The sequence below is a fragment of the Geotrypetes seraphini genome, chromosome 5, assembly GCF_902459505.1.
Source record: "Geotrypetes seraphini chromosome 5, aGeoSer1.1, whole genome shotgun sequence".
NCBI lineage: Eukaryota > Metazoa > Chordata > Amphibia > Gymnophiona > Dermophiidae > Geotrypetes > Geotrypetes seraphini.
The window spans coordinates 41,449,877-41,469,161 of NC_047088.1; the positions used below are offsets into that span (position 1 = coordinate 41,449,877).

The following is a 19,285-nucleotide window of genomic DNA, read 5'->3' on the forward strand; positions in this document are numbered from 1 at the left end:
CCACAAAGAGGCAAATCTTATCTGACAGCCATTCAGCAATATCACTTACAAAAAGAACTGAACCTTGAGGCACACCACTGATAACATCCCTTTCCTCAGAGAGATCTCCATTGACCACTACACTCTATTGCCTTCCACTCAACCAGTTCCTGACCCAGTCTGTCATGTTGGGGCTCATCCTGAGGGCAGTTTAGACGCTTGTGTGGAACACTGTTAAAAGCTTTGCTAAAATCGTAATGTTCCACATCTAGTACACTCTTGTCTGTCCAATTCTCTGGTCACCCACTCAAAGAAATTGATTAGATTTGTCTGACGAGACCTGCCTCTAATTAATCCATGCTGTCTTGGGTCCTGTAATCCACTGGATTCCAGAGACTTCATTATTCTCAGTGCTAAGAAGTGGTCTTATAGCTAGATAGCAAGGGTTTTTTTTTTTTTTTGTAGACCTGTGAAGGAATCCAGTAAATTACTAAAGAAGAATAACATGCTGGCTTTAATTGGACCTCTACCCCGATGCAGGAGACGAAACACTGGCCGTGTTGGCAGTGGTCCGGTGGAGTGACTGGAATGCAAGATAGGTTTTGAGTGGTTAAAGTCAAATATAAAATTTAAATATTGACAGTGAAGATATATATATAAGTGAAGATGGGAGACCAATGAAGATAGGGGCGGCTATGAGCAATTCTTCTGAATGCTTTTATATAGTCCAATACAGAGGATCTCCATACATCAGAAATTGAATGGTGTGATGAATTACGTAACAACTTGTGCCTGGTTTTGTTCTGAGCATTAATGTTAAGAACATAAGAATAGCCCTACTGGGTCAGACCAATAGTCCATCAAGCCCAGTAGCCTGTTCTTACGGTGGCCAATCCAGGTCACCTTGCACATTTTAAAATAAATTTTTTTTGACTCGTGTACAATTGACGAAGAGAGTCCATGAGCATATTTGCAGTGTTACAGTTTCAGATTTGGACATGGGGCACCTCAGCCAGTGGAAAGGAAGGTGGGAGAGCATAGCTAAAGCAGGGAACTGCCCCTGAATTTCACATTAGTTGAAAGAAAACAGGCACATACATTGGCCAGTTTTCTGTTCTGTTGACTTCCAGCTGCCTATTTAATAAACTGGCCAAGTACTGGCTGGTTAGCAACCCTGTTCCTGATTCCCAGGTAATTAGTACAGCACCCCCAGCCTGCCTTAAATTTTCACACGGTTCCATCCTTTGCCATATTAGATCCCCTTCTCTGCTAAACCTTCCTTGTGCTCTTACTTATTTATTCTTAGCTGCCCCATTCTTTTGCACTTTTGGCAGTGTTAGTACAAAACTAACCAGCAGGTGGCACTGTGGTCTGACAGGCAGCAACAATGAACAAAGTAGACTAAAATTGAATTATTACTAAGTACTTATGAAACACCTCAATGCAAAAATGAATGATTAAACAAATTGGATTGCCTAAGACCCAGCCATGTCCCCTGGTGCGCTCTCATCAATCCTTGGATCCTCTTGCCTGCCTTGGATCCTCCATTCTGTTTTACTGCTTATTTCTGCTAATGCCTCCTCAGGTGATGGGCCTCTGGGATGGGCATGGAGAAAGAGAGAGGGCTGCATAGAGTAGTTGGGATGGGAGAGTGTGTACTCTCTAGGAAAGAAATGCAGTTATTACATGTTCCTTCTACTCATACCTAGTAGCCAACACTCAAATCTACCATGAGTGTAAACGTACGGTTAATGCCAGGTGTGCATGCACATTGTTAGGTGTTAATGTCACCGTAAAGATGGCCGCAAATTATACTGAAATGTATTAAAATGGGTGCTAATGAGGTCAGTAAGTTCCTTTCCAATGCTCAGGCAGAAGGAAATGATGGCCTCTAATGCTGAAATGTTTTCACAAGCTCAAGAGCAGCATCGAAGGTCTTGAGGATAGGATTTCTTTTCAATTTTTGAGACCAAACTGCCGGTTTTGTCTTCTTTAATAAGGTGGAAGTTGGCTCCTATATGTTTTAAAGGCATGTGGAAAGTAACAAACATGCGCACATGTCTGAGTGAAACATGTAGTAAAAGCATACTCTGTACTTGTTCTTCTGTGCCTAAATATGAGCCTCACAAATATTACTAGCACATGGAATTTTTGCAATGCTTATATTTAGTGCTAAAGGATAAGCACCAATGTGGGCTAACACTTCCAATTTTGTCTCAGCATGCAATGGCGTAGTAAGGGGCGGGGGTGTGGACTGCCCCAGGTGCCGTTTTGGTGGAGACGCTGGCAGCTCTCTGCCCCCCCCCCCACGCCATGCTCACACCCTCCCTTCGCCCCCATACCTCTTTAAATTTTTTTGCCAGCATGAACAACGACTCCAGCCTGCTGCTTGTGGTGGCCTGGCTCCCTCTGAAATCATTTCCGGGTCACGGGGCCAGGAAGTGACGTCGGAGGCAAAGCCAGCGCGAGCAGCAGGCCAGAGAAGCTGTTCACACTGGCAAAGATTTAAAGAAGTACGGGGGTGGGTAGGGAGGGCACAAGTGTGGCGGGGTGTGTGTGTGCATGGAAGGAGCATGGGGGGCACCTCCACCCCTGGTGCCTCCTACCCTCGCTATGCCACTGTCAACATGCATACAAAAGCCACACACCACAAAACCTTTGTGCACGTGTCAGGTGCATTCCTCCCCCCTTTAGCCACTATTTCAGCATGCATAAAGCTTAAATATCATTTGCTTCAAGCATTGCTCGCTAATTTTTTAATGTGCTGATTAAAGCCAATTAAAATAATTAAGTTAGGCAGTGGTAGGGCCGTTTATAGAATAAGGCCCAGAATGTATTACATTCAGTTTTTGTTTATATTTTTAGCGATGAACTGGAGAAATTTATGGAACACCAAGGAGCCCCCAGCCCAGGGATTTTGGTTTTGACGACAAGTCTTAGCAAACCATTTATGAGGCTGGATAAGTATGCTACTCTCTTCCAGGAACTGGAGCGGCACATGGAGGTAGGTAAAGAAGAACAAATCTGGGCTATCTTGGTATTGCCCAGCTCATAACCGAATAGGAGGTGTAGAAGGAGAGAGAAGGGAGGAGAGATATTGAGGGGCAGCAGAATGAATACACTTGTAGGTTAGCAATAGGAGCTTGAACTGTATGCGATGTGGTTAAAAGGCAGAGCCTACAATTATCAAAGTTTTCTAAAGCAGTGTTCTTCAACCACTGGTCCATGGACCAGTGCCGGTCCACAGAAATTTCCTGCCGGTCCACAGGGCCAGCACGTGCATCAGGCCCAAAACAGTGTTCTTCAACCGCCGGTCCACGGTACGATCGATGCAGCGTTATCTTTGAGCCAGCTCGCTCTTTCTAACTGATTCAGTGCACAAAGCCACGGGCAGTGGCTCCTACGGGCATCCTGCGCCTGAACCGGAAGCCTTCTCTCTGACGTTGCAACGTCAGAGGGAAGGCTTCCAGATGAGGCACGGGACGTGCAAGGTGCAATTAGTACTATTATGGGGGCGGGGTCTGGGGGGAGATTGGGTAGAGATGGGCGGGGTCTGGCCCACGACTTAGCCCAGTGTTCTTCAACCGCCGGTCCACGGACCAATATCGGTCCACAGAATAATTCTTTTATTTCTGCCAGTCCATAGGTGTAAAAAGGTTGAAAAACACTGTTCTAAAGTGTCTTCTGTTTCTACTTTAGGATTGTTTAAATAATATTTATTTATTTTTAAAATTTCTATACCGTTCTATTTAGGTACTTTAGCTATATGCTATTGGGTTTTAGGGAACAGGTCATTGACTGGTTTAAATTATTTCTGAGGAATAGATCTTTCAATTGCCTTTCAATCTCAGATCTCCAACTCAAGTCTGGATAGACTGTGGAGTTCAACATTTTCTTAAGTCCGCTTATTACAATTATTCAAAATTTTGGTATCCAAGTATATTGTTACACAGACGATATCCTTTTAGTAACTAAAGTTTCATTGGTCACTATAGATCTTACAGATTTGCAAACATGCTTGGAATCAATTGCTACGTGGTTTAAAGAAAATAAGTTGGTTCTAAGTGTTGATAAAACAATCAGCTGAGATAACAGGACAAGATGCTTATCCAAATTATTCTCCTTTGTTTCTAGGGAACTCTATTCCAGTAGTAAACAGTTTCCATTACTTGGGAATCATTTTTTTATTATAAATTATCTTTTTTTCGGATCAAATTTCTGCAACAAGAAATGTTTTTGGGTTTTATGGCAATTAAGATCTATTAGATGTTACACTCCATTTCATACATTAGTACATGCCTTTGTATCTAAGTTACAGAAATGTGGTTTACATGGGTAATTCATCTTTCAGTTTAAACAATCCAAAATGTTGCCTTGTGAATTTTGAGCGATGTAAGAAGTTTGACCATCTTACCCCACTTTTTAAAAAAAAATTTCAGTGCTAACTGGTATTTTACAAAATCGGTTTTAAAATCCTTATAATTACTCAAAGCCTTTTATGAAGTTACTCCCTCCCTTTATGTGCAATCTTGCTATTTCATATACACCACCTAGAGCACTGAGGGAGAAAGAAGAGACTTTCAAATACAACACAAGTGTACCACATTTCTCGGCTTTACGAGAGAGCACAGTCTAACAGTAATGCAAAACCTGCAAGTCACCTTTCTTTTTTTTTTTTTTTTTTCCCCTTGAAAATTTATTGAAAGTTTTACAAAATACAAACGCAAAAGGGAAAATAGTACACAAGAAAAGTACAATAGTCAATAATGTACAGACAAAGTGTTGGTGTCATATGAAAAGTACATCAATGTAAGTGAGGAAGGGGTATAATATATAATACTCAATAATCCCGAATCTAATACAGGTAGGGACAGAAAAAAGAAGGATGAGTAGACAGGGGAGGAAAGGAAAGAAAAAAAGGAGGAAGGGCAAGATAGAATCGGTAGGAGGGAAAGGAGAAGCTATCTAGAGAAAGGGAGGAAGAGGAGAGGGGCAAGAAAGAAAAGGAAGAGGGAAAGAGATCCTCAGAGGCCTGGAAAAAAGAAAAAAAGGAAAGAAGAAGAAGAAAAAGATAGGAATAAGCAACAAGTAAGAAAGAAAGAAGGAGATGCAGTGAGAGTGATAAATTACAGAGAATTCAAGTACTCTGTAAACACTGCCCATTTGGTGAGAATTTTGGTAGACAGAGGTGAGAGAGTAGAAATCAACATTTCACGTTTGTGCTGGAGGAGTACTGATTGAAACCAAAAATGAACTGAGAGAGCATCAAATGATTTCCAGTTAGAAAGTATAAGTCGTAAAGCTATGATAAAAAGTATATCAAATAGCGAATGTTGAAGAAGAGGGATATTAACTGTCGGTGTTTCTGATTTGAGCAAGATAATCGAAGGGGAAAGATCCAAGTTAAAATGAAAAATCGAACCAAAAATAGACCAGACGCCTAACCAAAAGTGCTGAAGCGACGGACATTCGAAAATCATATGAAGGAAGGTTCCTTTATATGCAAGTCACCTTTCAAAGGGCATTAAATGTTTTATTGAAAAAGAATGTATTTAGGGCCATCTTGAAATTCTTAAGAGTTCTAACTGGAAACTAAGGCTACAGAGTTCCAAGCATAGGAGCAATAACTGAGAAACAAGCAGATCTAGTTCGGTCAGAATGAATTTGTACATACAATAGAACAGCAAGTAAGCATTTGTCTACGGAATGCCAGGTCCGCACTGGTATATATGGAATAAGCGATATAAAGAACTGAGGGATCCCAGAATGCAATGCTTTAAAAGAAATATAATGATGACTAGGTAGCCAGTGTTCAAGTTTTGCAAGGGGTAACGCTGTTATGCTTCCATGCCCCCCTGAATAAGCTTAACAGCTGTATTCTGGATTAACTGGAAATGAGGATTTGAAATTGAAGAAGACCAGAGAAGAGAGAACGACAGTAGTCAAGATGAGCAGCTCGGATTTGCCTTAGGGTAAAGAATTATTTTTTGTACAACAGTAGAGATGTGTTGAGAAAAAGTGAGAGATGGTAATGTCTACCACAACACCCACAATTTTAATGGAATCTTTCAAAGGAATAGATAAGGCCACACCGACGGAAAACATGGGAGAGTAGCTGAGCCAACCGTGTGGCTAGACAAAGCCTCATCCCAATAAATGATCGCTGAGTGGCCTTTTAAATCTTTTATTTCCCAGGTATATATCTTCTTAAAATATATTTGAGGGTATAGTTATCAATGTTGGGCTACCATTAAGAGTGTTTATTTGACAATTAAGTCATGCTATTTTAGCACAGGTCATATTTTAAGCAACCAGACCTAACTTCCCCTTTAATGTTTTATGTTGTTTATACCTTTGCGTAGAATAAAAACTGTGTATACACTTCCCCATCCGTATTCGCGATGGTTAGGGGCAGAACCGGCCTGCAAATAGTATTTGGGCCGGTTCTGCCCCTAACCCCCGCTTCCCACGGCTATTTTAAGCCCTGAAAGCCCCCCCTTAAGCCTTATCTGGTGGTCTAGCGGGTTTTCAGGCAGGCACGATCTTTCCATGCTCCTGCCCCATGCAGATCACTCACAGGAAATGGCTGCCTTGAGCTCCCGTAGTCTCTCGAGCCATTTCCTGTGAGCGATCTGCATGGGGCAGGAGTGCGGGAAGATCGCTCCTGCCCCGAAAACCCGCTAGACCACCAGGTAAAGCTTAAGGGGGGGCTTACAGGGCTTAAAATAGCCCAAAAAAAGAAAAAGGAATTTTAGGTTTAAAATCGCAAATAAGTGAATCTGTAGATACGGAAACCGCGAATATGGAGGGGGAAGTGCATTTTCTTATGAACATGCTCCTTGCTTTGAAAAATACCCTTCCTATACCCTCACTGTTCCTGCCTCTGGCAGAAAGGTTTGGAATGCTGGAAGCAGCTAAATGAGAGAAGCTTTCAGAAACATAGGTGAGGGATTTAGGATTTTAGCTCAGGCCTTTTTTAGCTGAAGGTGAGTTACATTCAGGTACAGTAGGTACTTTTCTGTCCCTGGAAGGCTCACAATCTAAATTTGCACCTGAAGGCAAGGATGTTTAAATGACTCGCCTAATATCACAAGGAGCAGCGGTGGGATCATCTGAAGGCTGCGTCTCTAGTTCTCAGCCTACTGCTTTAACCCTTAGGTTAACCCTTTAACCCTCTTCTCTTTTCTGCATATTCATTTCTTCAGCAGAATGAAGTATTTACAGATGCTCTTTATATGGCTTTATCTTCCTGTTGAAATATCTGGAGGGGACAAAAACAGATTCCAGCAAAGGGAAATTTTCCAAGCCATTTATCCTTTGATAGGCTGCTTCCTTGTGTAAAAGGGCTATTTGCAAACAGCCCACCCTTCATATAGATAAAAGCATGTGTGTTTTGTGGAAGGATGCCTAGGATGAGGTTCAGGGAGGGAGTAGCTGTGTGTGTAGTCTTGTATTTTAAACCTACATACAACATTACATACTTATCGGTGCATATTCCACAAGTGAAAAAATAGGTGCACAGTTTTCTCCAGAGAAGTACCTACTGAGACATCGGGCCCAAATGTTTTTGGGTCCTGACTAGTTTTCAAAGGGAATGCATGTTCTTGTTTTCCTATTGAGAACTGATAAAATGCATGGCATTAGATATCCTTCATAAATGCTTCTGTTCACAGCTGCTATCAAATTCTCTTGTACAGTGGTAAAAAGCCAGCCTTTTTTTCTCTGGTAGTGCTTCAGTCACATGAGACTTTCTGGGCTTTTCTGCCTTTAGTTCTTATTTTCAAGCTGCAGCCACTAGAGGAAGCTCTATAGAAAGAGATTGATCCAGTTTGTGGTGAGATAAATGAATCCGTTTGCTCAGAAGAGGCTGCTTCTTTCTTTCAAAACACTGAGAACTTTCTGAAAAGTGTGTAGTTGGTACAGAGGGGCTGGCATATCTATTCCTGCCCTGAATGGAGAGATATGATAGAGACGTTTAAATATTTACGTGGCATAAATGCACATGAGTTGAGTCTCTTTCAATTGAAAGGAAGCTCTGGAATGAGAGGGCATAGGATGAAATTAAGAAGTGATATGCTCAGCAGTAATCTAAGGAAATACTTTTTAACAGAAGGGGTGGTAGATGCATGGAACAGTCTCCCGGAAGAGGTGGTGGAGACAGAGACTGTGTCTGAATTCAGAAGGGCCTAGGATTGTCATGTGGGATCTCTTGGAGAGAGGAAGAGATAATGGTTACTGTGGATGGGCCGACTGGATGGGCCATTTGGTCTTTATCTGGCATCATATTTCTATGTTCCTATGGATAGCAATAATTAATTTAGTAGCAAGTAGCTGTCAATGAGGTTGTCTCTTCCTATAATGCCATTCTCTCCTTTGCTATAGATACCCTCACTCCTCTTGTTCCACGTTCTGTAAGGCATGCCGAACGCCAGCCCTGGCTGACCTCTAAAATCCGCTACTTAGTTTCCTGTGCCTGGTCTGCTGAACATCTTTGGTTCAAATCCTGTACTCATGCTGTTGTCATACATTTCCGATTCCTGCTGACCTCCTTCCAGTCTGCTCTTTCACTTGCTAAACAAGACTACTACGCCTATTTGACTAACTCTCTTGACTCCAAACCTTGCCTTATCTTTGCAACAGTGAACTCCCTACTCAAAGTGCCCTCACCTCCAATCTCTCCTTCACATTCTCTATGGCTTAGTACTTTTATGACAAGGTTCACAAGATTAACCTTGAGTGCTCAGCTAGGTCACCTCTCCTTCCTCCAGTCCATTCTGTCAACTTTCCGTCAACACCTGCCACCTTTTCTGAAATCACTGAAAAGGAAACTGCATTTTTGTTTTCCTTCTCTAAACTCACTAACTGTTCCTCTGATCCAATTCCTGTCCCATACTCAGCACTATATCTCCTACTGTCATTCTTTCTATCTGTCGTATCCTCAATCGTTCACTTTCCACTGCAACTGTTCCTGATGTCTTCAAAAATGCCATATTTACACTACTCCCCCCAAAAACCCTCCCTGGACTTACTTGCCCTTCCAACTATCGCTCTATCTCCCTCTTCCCTTTCTTATCCAAGCTACTTGAATGTGATGTTCAATGATGTTGTCTTGACTTTCTTTTATCTCAAACTACTCTTTATCCACTTCAATCTGGCTTTTGATTTCTGCATTCTACAGAAACTGCCCTTACTAAAGTTCCAATGACCTGTTCCTGTCCAGATCCAAAGGCCTCTGTCCTAACCTCATCCTTCACAATCTATCTGCTGCTTTTGACACTGTTGACCACCGCCTACTCCTGGATACGCTATCCTCACTTGGATTTCAGGGCTCTGTTCTTTCTTGGTTTTCTCTGTCCCATCGCATTTTTAGTGTATGCATTGGTGGTTCCTCTTCCACTATCAGTCAGTGTGCTTCAAGACTCTGTCTTGGGACCTCTTCTGTTTTCCATCTGTACTCATACCCTTGGTGCTCTGATATCTTCCCATGGTTTTCAGTATCGCCTCTATGCTGATGACTCCCAGATCTACCTCTACACCAGAAATTTCTACAGGAATCCAAGACTATCGGTCTCTTTTACAAAGCCGCACTAGCGGCTGCGCTGCGCTGCGCTAACGGCCCCGAAGCCCATAGAGATTTAAAGGGCTTCGGGGCTGTTGCCATGCAGCAGCTGCTAGAGCGGCTTTGTAAAAGAGGCCTTATATCTCAGCCTGACATAGCTCCTGAATGTCTCACCACCATTTAAAACTGAACATGGCCAAGACTGAGCTTTAGGGTTACCCAGAAAAATCTAAAGTTGAAAAACTGTGAATTGAAGTTTTTCCCATGAATTTGATGTGTTTGATCCAAAAATAATTAAAAAAAAATAATTCATGCCCATCCTGGGGTCGTTCAAAGCCATTGATTACATAAAGCTCCATTTTTCTTAAAATTTGATATTATTTTTGCTTAATGGAGCAAATTTCTTGATATTATAGCTATAACTTTTATGTTTTCACTATTAGTAATGATAAAAAGACATTTTATGCAAAATATCTAGCAGTATTATATTAAACAAACCTTCAATGTCTGCACTTTATTGTGGAAAACAACAGAAATTTAACATACTTTGCTAATAACTAAACATGTACACTATGAAAGTGAAAGTTGCTGCTTGCCAGCAGAATGAGATCAGCACAGGGGAAAAATTTGGGTTTAAAAAAAATCTCTTCTAGCTGTGAGTAGGTCTTTCCTAAATCTGCAGTGACAGCTGAAACACAGAAAAGGCCAGAGAGACCTCTCGTTTAAAGGAAATACCAAGCTCTAAGAATGAAGTCACAATATAAGGACCTAGAAATTTCACTGTTCTACAAAGTCCTGGATATATACCTGGCAGCTATGTCATGGGGTATTGTCAATTAAGCGCAAAAAAAAAGGAAATTTCTTTTTGAGTACAATTCCGCTGCAAAGACAGTGCTTGCTGAAACAATAGAACAATCTTAGCTGTTTTTGTAAGGTTATAGAACGATTCAAATGTAGACAGTGGCTTAAAAGCAAAATTATTTTAGTTAAAAAGAAAGTTTAAATAAAGAACAAAAGATAAAAAGAAGTGCAAGGGGTAATTAAACAGATGCTAAGATTTTCAAATTCCCCTTTACTGTCATAGCTAAGGGGTAGGCCTCAGGCCCAACCACCAGCCAGGTGTCTCAAGTTACGTAGCTGGCAGGGATTCCCAAGCCCCATGGCTAAAGAAATTTGGAGTCTGCATCCCTAATCTCTAAAACCTGACAGTCGGTGGCAAATTTTGAGCCGCTGTTACCAACACTGTGAGTTCATTCATAGAACTGAACATGCTCATGGTGTCAGCATTAGCTGCTCAAAGTGCTACCACTGACTGCTGAGTTTTATATTTCTTCAGCTGGTGGGGCTTGGGGATACCTGCTAGCTAAGGTACTTTTCATTTTTATTTTAATGGAGCAGCCGGAGAGGACAGAGCAAATGGGGACTCTAGTGCCCACTATTATTATTAGCACCCCTAAAAGTTCATCTGTAGCTATTCTACTGGGGCTGTGCCTCTTGTCATTTTCTACCTTGGGTGCATGGGACACGCAGAGAGAGTGAAGCCCATGCCACTAACTGGGGCCTGGCTCTTGCTCCCCACATCTTGGCTGGATAAAGTTTGGGCTTTGCTTTCAGAAACTGATGTCAAGTGTCTTTTCTTGAAGAATATACACATTGCTGAGTATGCATTTACTGCCTGTAAATGTGTGCTACAAAATTTACTTGTAGCTCTCTCCCTGAATTTAAAACAATTGTATATATTGATTTTTCTTACAATTTTAGCATATTTATTTAATTTGACTACTAGTTGTAAAAATTGTGTTTGCTTTAATATTTTACGTGAACATACTGCACTGTTTCCAGTTAATGAATAAATTATATTACATTAGAGATTACAAATTATTGTAAGGAATGATTATAATTAATTAATTAATTTATTTATTTATTTATTTCTCTCCTTTTGTCTATTGAAGTATAAGGGGGGGAGGGATGAATTTATATTTTATAAAATTATATGATTACTAGTCTTATAGCCCGTTACATTAACGGGTGCTAGAATATATGTGTGTGTGTGTGTCTTTATTTCTTTCTCTCTCGCTCTCCTTAGCCGCTTTTTTTCTTTCTGTCTTTCTTTTTCTTGGCTGTCCATCACTACCCCTTGCCTGCTCCCCCTGTCAATTCTCCCTTCCTTTTACCTCCACTGTGTCCACCACCACCCCTTCACTGCTCTCCTTATGCAGCAGCAGCCCTTCTCCCTTTGTTTTACCTCCCCCCTGTCCAGCAGCACCTCTTTCCTTCTCCCCCTGTCCAGCAGTAGGCGTCCCTTCCTTTTTCTCCCCCCCTCCTTCTTATCCCTATGATACACTTACCTTGCTCTGCCCCTGATCAGAGGTTCCCGACAGCCACCCAGTTGCACCCATTGGAAAAGTTCCCTCTGCCGCATCCCGCACCCCTCCTGACGCGACTCCCGTTGTCTTTCTTTCTGTCTGTTTCTGTCCCTGGCCCCCTTTGTCTTTCTGTGTATCTCCCTGCCCCTGTGTCTTTCTTCTTTTCTTTCTGTCTCCCTTCCTCCCTCTGTCTGTCAGTCCAAAGCAGCATTCCCTCCTCCTCCATTTCCCTCCCCCCACACCAGTTCCCTGCAGCAGCATTAGCGTTTCCTCTACCCCCCTTTCCCTTCCCGCGGTACAGACTATGAACCTGGCGATTCCAGCGTGTGCAGCAGTCTTCACATGCTGCTTCGGGTCCTTCTACTGGCCTGATTTACTCTGGCACGTCACTAATGACATCATCAGAGACGCGGCAGAGCAAATCAGGGCAGTGTGAAGACTGCTGCACACGCTGCTTGAATCGCCAAGGTAGTTGGATCCGCGGGAAGGGAAGGGGGGGTGGCAAAGGATTCGGGTCCCGATCCGGGGCGGAAAGTTGCTGGGCTCCTCGGTGGGGGCGCTGAGCGGCCGCGATACCTCTCCTCCGAGACACCCCCCGCCCGGCCGCACGCCCGCTGGAGGAACGGAGATGGCGGCTGGCTGCGGTCCCGGCTTGTGGAGGCATCGGCGGCTGGTGATGTAAGCGCACATGTGCACTCCTACCTAAGGTGCCCTACATCTCACGGAAAACAGACGCATGCAGATGGGAGTGCGCATGCGCGGCCTAGCATTTTATTATATTAGATATTGGAAGAAGGGTGGGAGGGAGAAGTTATAGTACGATTTCATTGAATGTATGATTAGTAAATAATATTACAGTGTATATGATTGTATAATGAATTACTTGTTGAAAGTTTAAAAATGAATAAAGAAATATAAAAAAAAAAAAAAGATTTCTATTCCGCCATTACCTTGTGGTTCAAGGCGGGTTACAAAAGAGATTAAAAAACGGAGGGTTACAATGGAAGAACATTTGTCCTTTCTAGAGAGGTAAAGAGTAGGTTATGTAGTTTCTGTGTGGCGGGTAGAGGGAGGAGGGAAGTACGGTAAGTTTGAAGTTATGGCTGTTTCAGGAATTTCTTGAAGAGTATAGTTTTTATTTGTTTTCTAAACATCTTGTAGTCTGGCGTCGTTATCAGTAGACTGGAGATTTGGTTATTTAGTTTAGCTGCTTGAATGGCCAGGAGGCCATCGTATAGTTTTTTTCCGTTTTACTTCTTTGATTGAGGGGGTGTGTGAATGGGGTGTGTGTTTTTCTATGTCTGATTGTGGTGGTTTGGATGAGGCGGTTGTTCAGGTAGGTTGGGCTGTCTCCGTTTATGGCTTTAAATAACATCCAGTAGAATTTAAATAGTATTCTTTCTTGGATTGGTAGCCAATGTGAGTTGCATTGTTGCAAAGATTTAGGGCTGCTTTTACAAAGCCTTAACCCGTGGAATAATGCATGCTAAATTGCTGCATGCGCTAGCCGCTACCGCCTCCTTTTGAGCAGGCGGTAGATTTCTGGCTAGCTCATGCTAATCCGGTGCATGCGATAAAACCACTAGCGTGGCTTTGTAAAAGAAGCCCTTAAAGTCAAATGTTGGAATATACATCTGTCTTCCAGGAACCTGCTTGGTGTGTAAATCTCAAGCACAGGGGTGCAATCCCTGCAGGACAAGGACCAGATATTCTTTCTTGTAGCATGAGGGGGAAAAAAAAAAGTGTGGGTCACATGGCTCCAGATGTTGTTCCATTTATATACCGTATTTGCCGGCGTATAAGACGACTTTTCAGTACCTTAAAATCCTCCCCAAAGTCGGGGGTCGTCTTATACGCCGGGTACTGTTTAGAGAGCTGCACGGGGACGCCCCTAGGGTCGCGGGGATCCCATGGGGACGCCTCCGAGGGTCGCGGGGCTCCTGCGGGGCTGGATGCTCAGTCTTCTGGATGTACGCGGCTCTTCTTCTCCCTACCTTCTCTACTTGCAGCACAGAGCCGAACGGAAGTCTTCCCGACGTCAGCGCTGACGTCGGAGGGAGGGAGGGCTTTGTTTAAGCCCTCCCTCCCCTCCGACGTCAGCGCTGACGTCGGGAAGACTTCCGTTCGGCTCTGTGCTGCAGGCAGGGCAGATAAGGAGAAGGAGAGTAGCCTCGCGGTTCGAGTGGCTACCAAAGGAGAGGAGCGGCCCCCCCCGCCCCGGTTGCAGCACAGCCGGCCAGGTTCCCTTACTTTTGTGGCACTTCCCCGACCGACCGATAACAGCCCGGGTCCGACAATCCTCCCTGCCCTGTAGCCGCGAATCTAAATTACCTTCTTACAGCAGCTGTAAGAAGGTAATTTAGATTCGCGGTTAAGGGCAGGGAGGTTTGTCGGACCCGGGCTGTTATCGGTTGGTCGGGGAAGTGCCACAAAAGTAAGGGGACCTGGCCGGCTGTGCTGCACCCGGGGCGGTAGAGAAGGTGTGCGGAAGAAGGGGTAGTCTTATACGGCGAGTATATAACAAAACTCTATATTTTAACTAAAAGTTGGGGGGTCGTCTTATACGCCCAGTCGTCTTATACGCCGGTAAATACGGTAATTCAAGAGTATCACAGAATGAAAGCCCAAAGTTGCCCGTAAAATGTTCTATTTCTTTCTGTGGTGCATAACCAACTGCGCATGCTTCATTGGGTCCACTTGAGTTTCTTATATTTTGTGCATTTCTCAGAACCTGGAGCCCCACCTTGACTTGTCTTTGGCCCCTCAGTATGAAGAGCCCAGTGGAAACTTAGATGACAAGTTTAAATTCAGTGCAATAGTCCAATAATAATAATAAATAAATAAATAAAAAAAAAATCAATCTAGGATTATTGTTCATTCGCAATAGAATTAAGATTGTGTCTCAACTTAGCATATTGGCAATGAACCGATGCAGCCGCCACCTGTTCATTTTTTTATCTGCCTGAATGTTTTGCTTGTTGTTTAATGTGAAAAAGGCCTCCATTTGGTATAAAACTCCAGTTTTTGCATCACTCAGTCTTTTTTTTTCTTTTTTTTTCATTTCTTTCTATAGGAGGCTCATCTGGATCACAAAGATGTTCTGAAAGCAATTACATCCTTTAAGACACTTGCGGTATGTGAGGCTATTGCATTTTACTAAAGCCACCATGAAGAGAATGAGTCAAGTGTGACATTTGTGTCCTTGTAAAATCGCAATGTGGAATGGAACAATTTGTGGGACCACTGTGTTTCATGTTTCATTTGCCGCTATCAGCTACGTGATAGTTACAATATGCTAAGACTCACTCTGAACATCAAAGCTTTTATTACCTGGGGAGTCTTTAACTACACTAAATTTAGTCAATCTTTTTTAACTTTTCCCACATAAGAAGCTAGAGCGTAGGTGGGGAAGGGTCCCTATACTTCCCCATCTGCCTTTATAGCACAATTGGTTCTGCTGTCTCTTTGAGACTCAAGTCAAAGCCATAAAAATTAATTGCTTGTTAAAAGGAGTATTTGACTCCTGTGGACAGGTGATCAATCTCTCCTTTTCACAGAATCTTAAGGGATGTTGGCTGGCATAGTTCTCCACATAATAATGTTTTTATTACAGAGGCAGGTCATAGAGACATGATAGAGTCCAAAGTCAGTATGAGAGAGAAGCCTCATGATATGACTTATAGGCTGACTGGAGCTGCTTTTTTCAGTTTTGTCCAAAACTGCAACTTTTGAAAATTATCAGCCAAAACGCATCACCTGGTTTCTCCCGAAGCTGAAGCGGATACCAAAATTGAAAATTCAAGTTTGGTTGTGTGAATGTGAATTTCTAGGGCTCTTCAGAGCTTGCAGTCTTTACCCTCTGCTAAACCCACAGTATTTAAGCCAGAATACTGTATAACAATTTAATGGAAGACCGTATTTTACCTCCAAGCAAAATAGCCTCCACACACTTGAACCACAGGGCCTTTACAGTGGCTGTGCCACATAAACTGATGTCATAACTCCACAGAAAGGCTAATGCCTAAGGAACGTATCCCAAATTTACAGACTTGAATTCTTGTATTTATTTTGCTTTACTGCTAAGTGGGCAGCTAGCAGTTATGCATGTAACTGTAACAGTTATACGCTAAGTGCTAATATTCTATAAACACAGTTGATGCCTATCTTTAGGTAATCTGTTATAGAATGAGGGGATATTTGTAAATGGCACTGAAGGTTCCCCCAAAACTAACTCCCTACTGTTCACTTAATGTTTTCTGTGATGTCCTGGTGCAGTCCTTTCTCTACTGCAGCATGTGTTCTAAAGACCATCTGATTCCATGTAGGACATAGACCATTATACATTTCAGCACAATCATGGCATTCATTTGGGGCTTGTGGGATGGGCCTTTATTTTCAGTCAGGGGCAGACTAGCAGGCAACTGAGCCCCTGGGCAATAAGTCTCCTCGGGTGCCCCCATACCTGTTACTGTAGCAAAGCGGTAGCAATTCCCTTCAGCTGTCTACTGCTGAGTTCGCAGCCCGCTCTGTGCACAAAAAAAACAAAACTGTCTCAAAATTGGGGGTCTCAATTTACACTTGGGTCAGCTCCCACCTTCCCCCCTCCCAGGCCTGCCATAAGAAACGGTGGTCCAGCAGTGGACCGGGACAGGAGGGAACCCTCTCACCTGCTGTCCCAGCCAAACAACTCTTGCTTATCTCCTGCCTCCCTGATTAATAAAAAGTGTACCCTCAGCTCAATGTGCAGCGGCTAAGAAAACAAATAGAATGTTAGGAATGATCAAGAAAGGAATGGAAAACAAACATGAAAATATTATAATGCCCTCGTTTCACTCTATGATATGGCCTCACCTCGAATGCTGTGTGGAAAAAAGATGTAGCGGAATTAGAAAAGGTACAGGGAAGGGTGATGAAAATGATAAAAGGGTGGGATGGGATGATTTTCCTATGAGGAAAGGCTACAGCTTGGAGAAGAGAAGGTGCAGGGGTGATATGATAGAGGTCTATAAAATACTGAGTTGAGTAGAATCTGTAGATGTCAATTGCTTGTTTATTCTTTCCAAAAATACTAGGACTACAGGGCATTTGATGAAGCTACTAAGTAGTAGGTTAAAACAGACCAGAGAAAATATTTCTTCACACAACATATAATTAAATTCTGGAATTCATTGCCAGAGAATGTGGTCCAGTGGTGGGCTGGGACAAAAGGGATTTTAAACATACACTTTTCACTAAGTGGGGAGGTGGGAGGGGGATGAGAATTGTTAAAGCCGGCTGGGACAGGAGGCAGGAGGGATCCCTTCTGTCCCAGACCACTACTGGACCATCAGGGATTTTAAAGGTACACTTTTTACTAATTGGGGAGGTGGGAGAGAGTTGATAATTTTAAAATCAGCCAGGACAGGAGGGAGTGATCCCTCCTGTTCTGGCCCACCGGGGCTTATGACAGGCCAGTGTAGGCCTATAAGGCATCGGGAGAGATGGGGGACGGGGTGCAGAGCCTGGCATAGAAGGGTGTGAATGAGGGGGGGCTGAGTGCAGAGCCGGGCAGGGAGGGAAGAGGGTCAGCTTACAGACCCTGGCAGAGAGGGAGGGGGCTGGGTGCAGAGCCTGGCATAGGAGGGTGTGAGTGAGGGGGGCTGAGTGCAGAGCCTGGCAGGGCAAGGCATTTGACTATAAAACTCCCAGTTTATATTCGAGTCAACCTTTTTTGGAAAAAAAGATTACCTCGGTTTATATTCAGGTCAGTTTGTATTCAAGTGTGCATAATAGGGTCCTGGTGCATGCTAAATTGCATTAGCTTGTATGCAGAGGCTCTTTCTCTTATGCGGATTCATACTTGTACATACTTGAAGTTTTGTGAATTCCACGATAACACAATTTTCTAATCTTACAGTGTTCAATTATTTTAATCAAAGTTACTTATAATATGGAAGTTGGCAGCTGTTTTAAGATGGTGTGAGCAAACCCTGCATTGTGTTCAGTTATCAAGATTAGGAGGCTGTGTTTTGTAGATGCAAGATGGCTTTTATGAAACTACTAACAATGTGGTTCTGCTTCCTCTCTACGATGTAACAAAAAAGGGTGCAAGGACTAGCACTGTTTAGTGGAACTGTGAAGGAAGGAGATACCTTGTTCTTAGAATACAGGAAAGCTGGCAGATGCAATCTTTTAGCAGTTCACTCCCATTGTTGTAATAGGCAATGAAAAACAGTGAGATCATATTGCCTGAAAAAGGGGCAGGAGTGAGTGTGGACTGCTCTTCTCCCAGTTGTCCTTGGGATCCTTGGGGTGAATTGGGGCTCCAGCAAGGAATATCGGGGTGATTCAGAGAGTGAAGAAGAGGAGGAGGAGTAAAATTTGAGGTGTTTGGGGCATTGGGCCCAGAGGATTCTAGGGGATCTCAGATTCCTTGCATGCTTTGGGGGGAAGAGGGGTGGGAGGTCTGTCCAAAAATAAGAACATAAGAATAGCTGCACTAGGTCAAACCAGTGGTCCATCTAGCCCAGTATCCTGTTTCCAAAAGTGGCCAATCCACCAGAAACCCAAATAGTAGCAGCATTCCGTACCATCAATCCCAGGGCAAGCAGTGGCTTCCCTCATGCCTGTCTCAAAAGCAGACTATGGACTTTTCCTCCAGGAACTTGTCCAAACTTTTTTTAAAAACCGGCTATGCTTACCACTCTTACCACATAGTTACAGATCTCCCAAGTAGGGGAGGGATGTGACATGTAGTGGGTATCAGGGAGTCCAAAGTAGCCTCTGTGTCTTGGTTTAGCTCTTGCACCTGCCTGTGCCTGTTCGGATTAATATAAAATAAGGTAAGCCAATCTAATGATATAAGATGCTGGGAAATTTGGTCCCTATATCACCAACACCATAGGTTAAGCCAGCCCTGTCCATACCTGCTTTATGCCTTTTGCATGCTTTAGTTATTTTGTTGGTTTTTAAAACCACCTTCCTGTCATAGTCAGTCAAAATATTTTACTACACTTTATCATTTCTGTAGGTTTATAGGTATACTAGTTTTGTAGCCTGTTACATTAATGGGTGCTAGAATAGATGTGTAGACTTAGGCATTTCTTTCTTTCTTTCTCTCCCTGCCTCCCCCCCGTCTGTCTGTCTTTTTTTTCTTTCTGTCTCTCTCCCCCGTCTGTCTTTCCTTCTCCCTTACTTTTACTTCCCCCTGTCCAGCAGCACCCCTTCCCTGCTCCCCCTGTCCAGCAGTAGCTCTTCTCCCGTCCTTTTACCTCTCCACTGTCCAGCAACACCCCTTTTCTGCTTTCCCTGTCCAGCAGTGGCCCTTCTTCCTTCCTTTTACCTCCCTCTTGTCCAGCAGCACCCCTTCCCTGCTCCCCCTATCCAGCAGTAGCCTTTCTCC

At 43.2% G+C, this 19,285-nt stretch overlaps 1 protein-coding gene across 2 annotated transcripts in view; it reads left to right on the plus strand.

The window, feature by feature from the left end:
- The window catches only part of ARHGEF6 (Rac/Cdc42 guanine nucleotide exchange factor 6), a 125,060-nt gene that overhangs the window by 59,790 nt on the left and 45,985 nt on the right, over positions 1 to 19,285 (plus strand). For both annotated transcript variants that reach the window (XM_033945764.1, XM_033945763.1), the window contains 2 exons: positions 2,845 to 2,983; positions 14,978 to 15,037. In XM_033945764.1, coding sequence (XP_033801655.1) covers positions 2,845 to 2,983; positions 14,978 to 15,037 — 199 coding nt within the window. The remainder of the gene's footprint in view (positions 1 to 2,844; positions 2,984 to 14,977; positions 15,038 to 19,285) is intronic.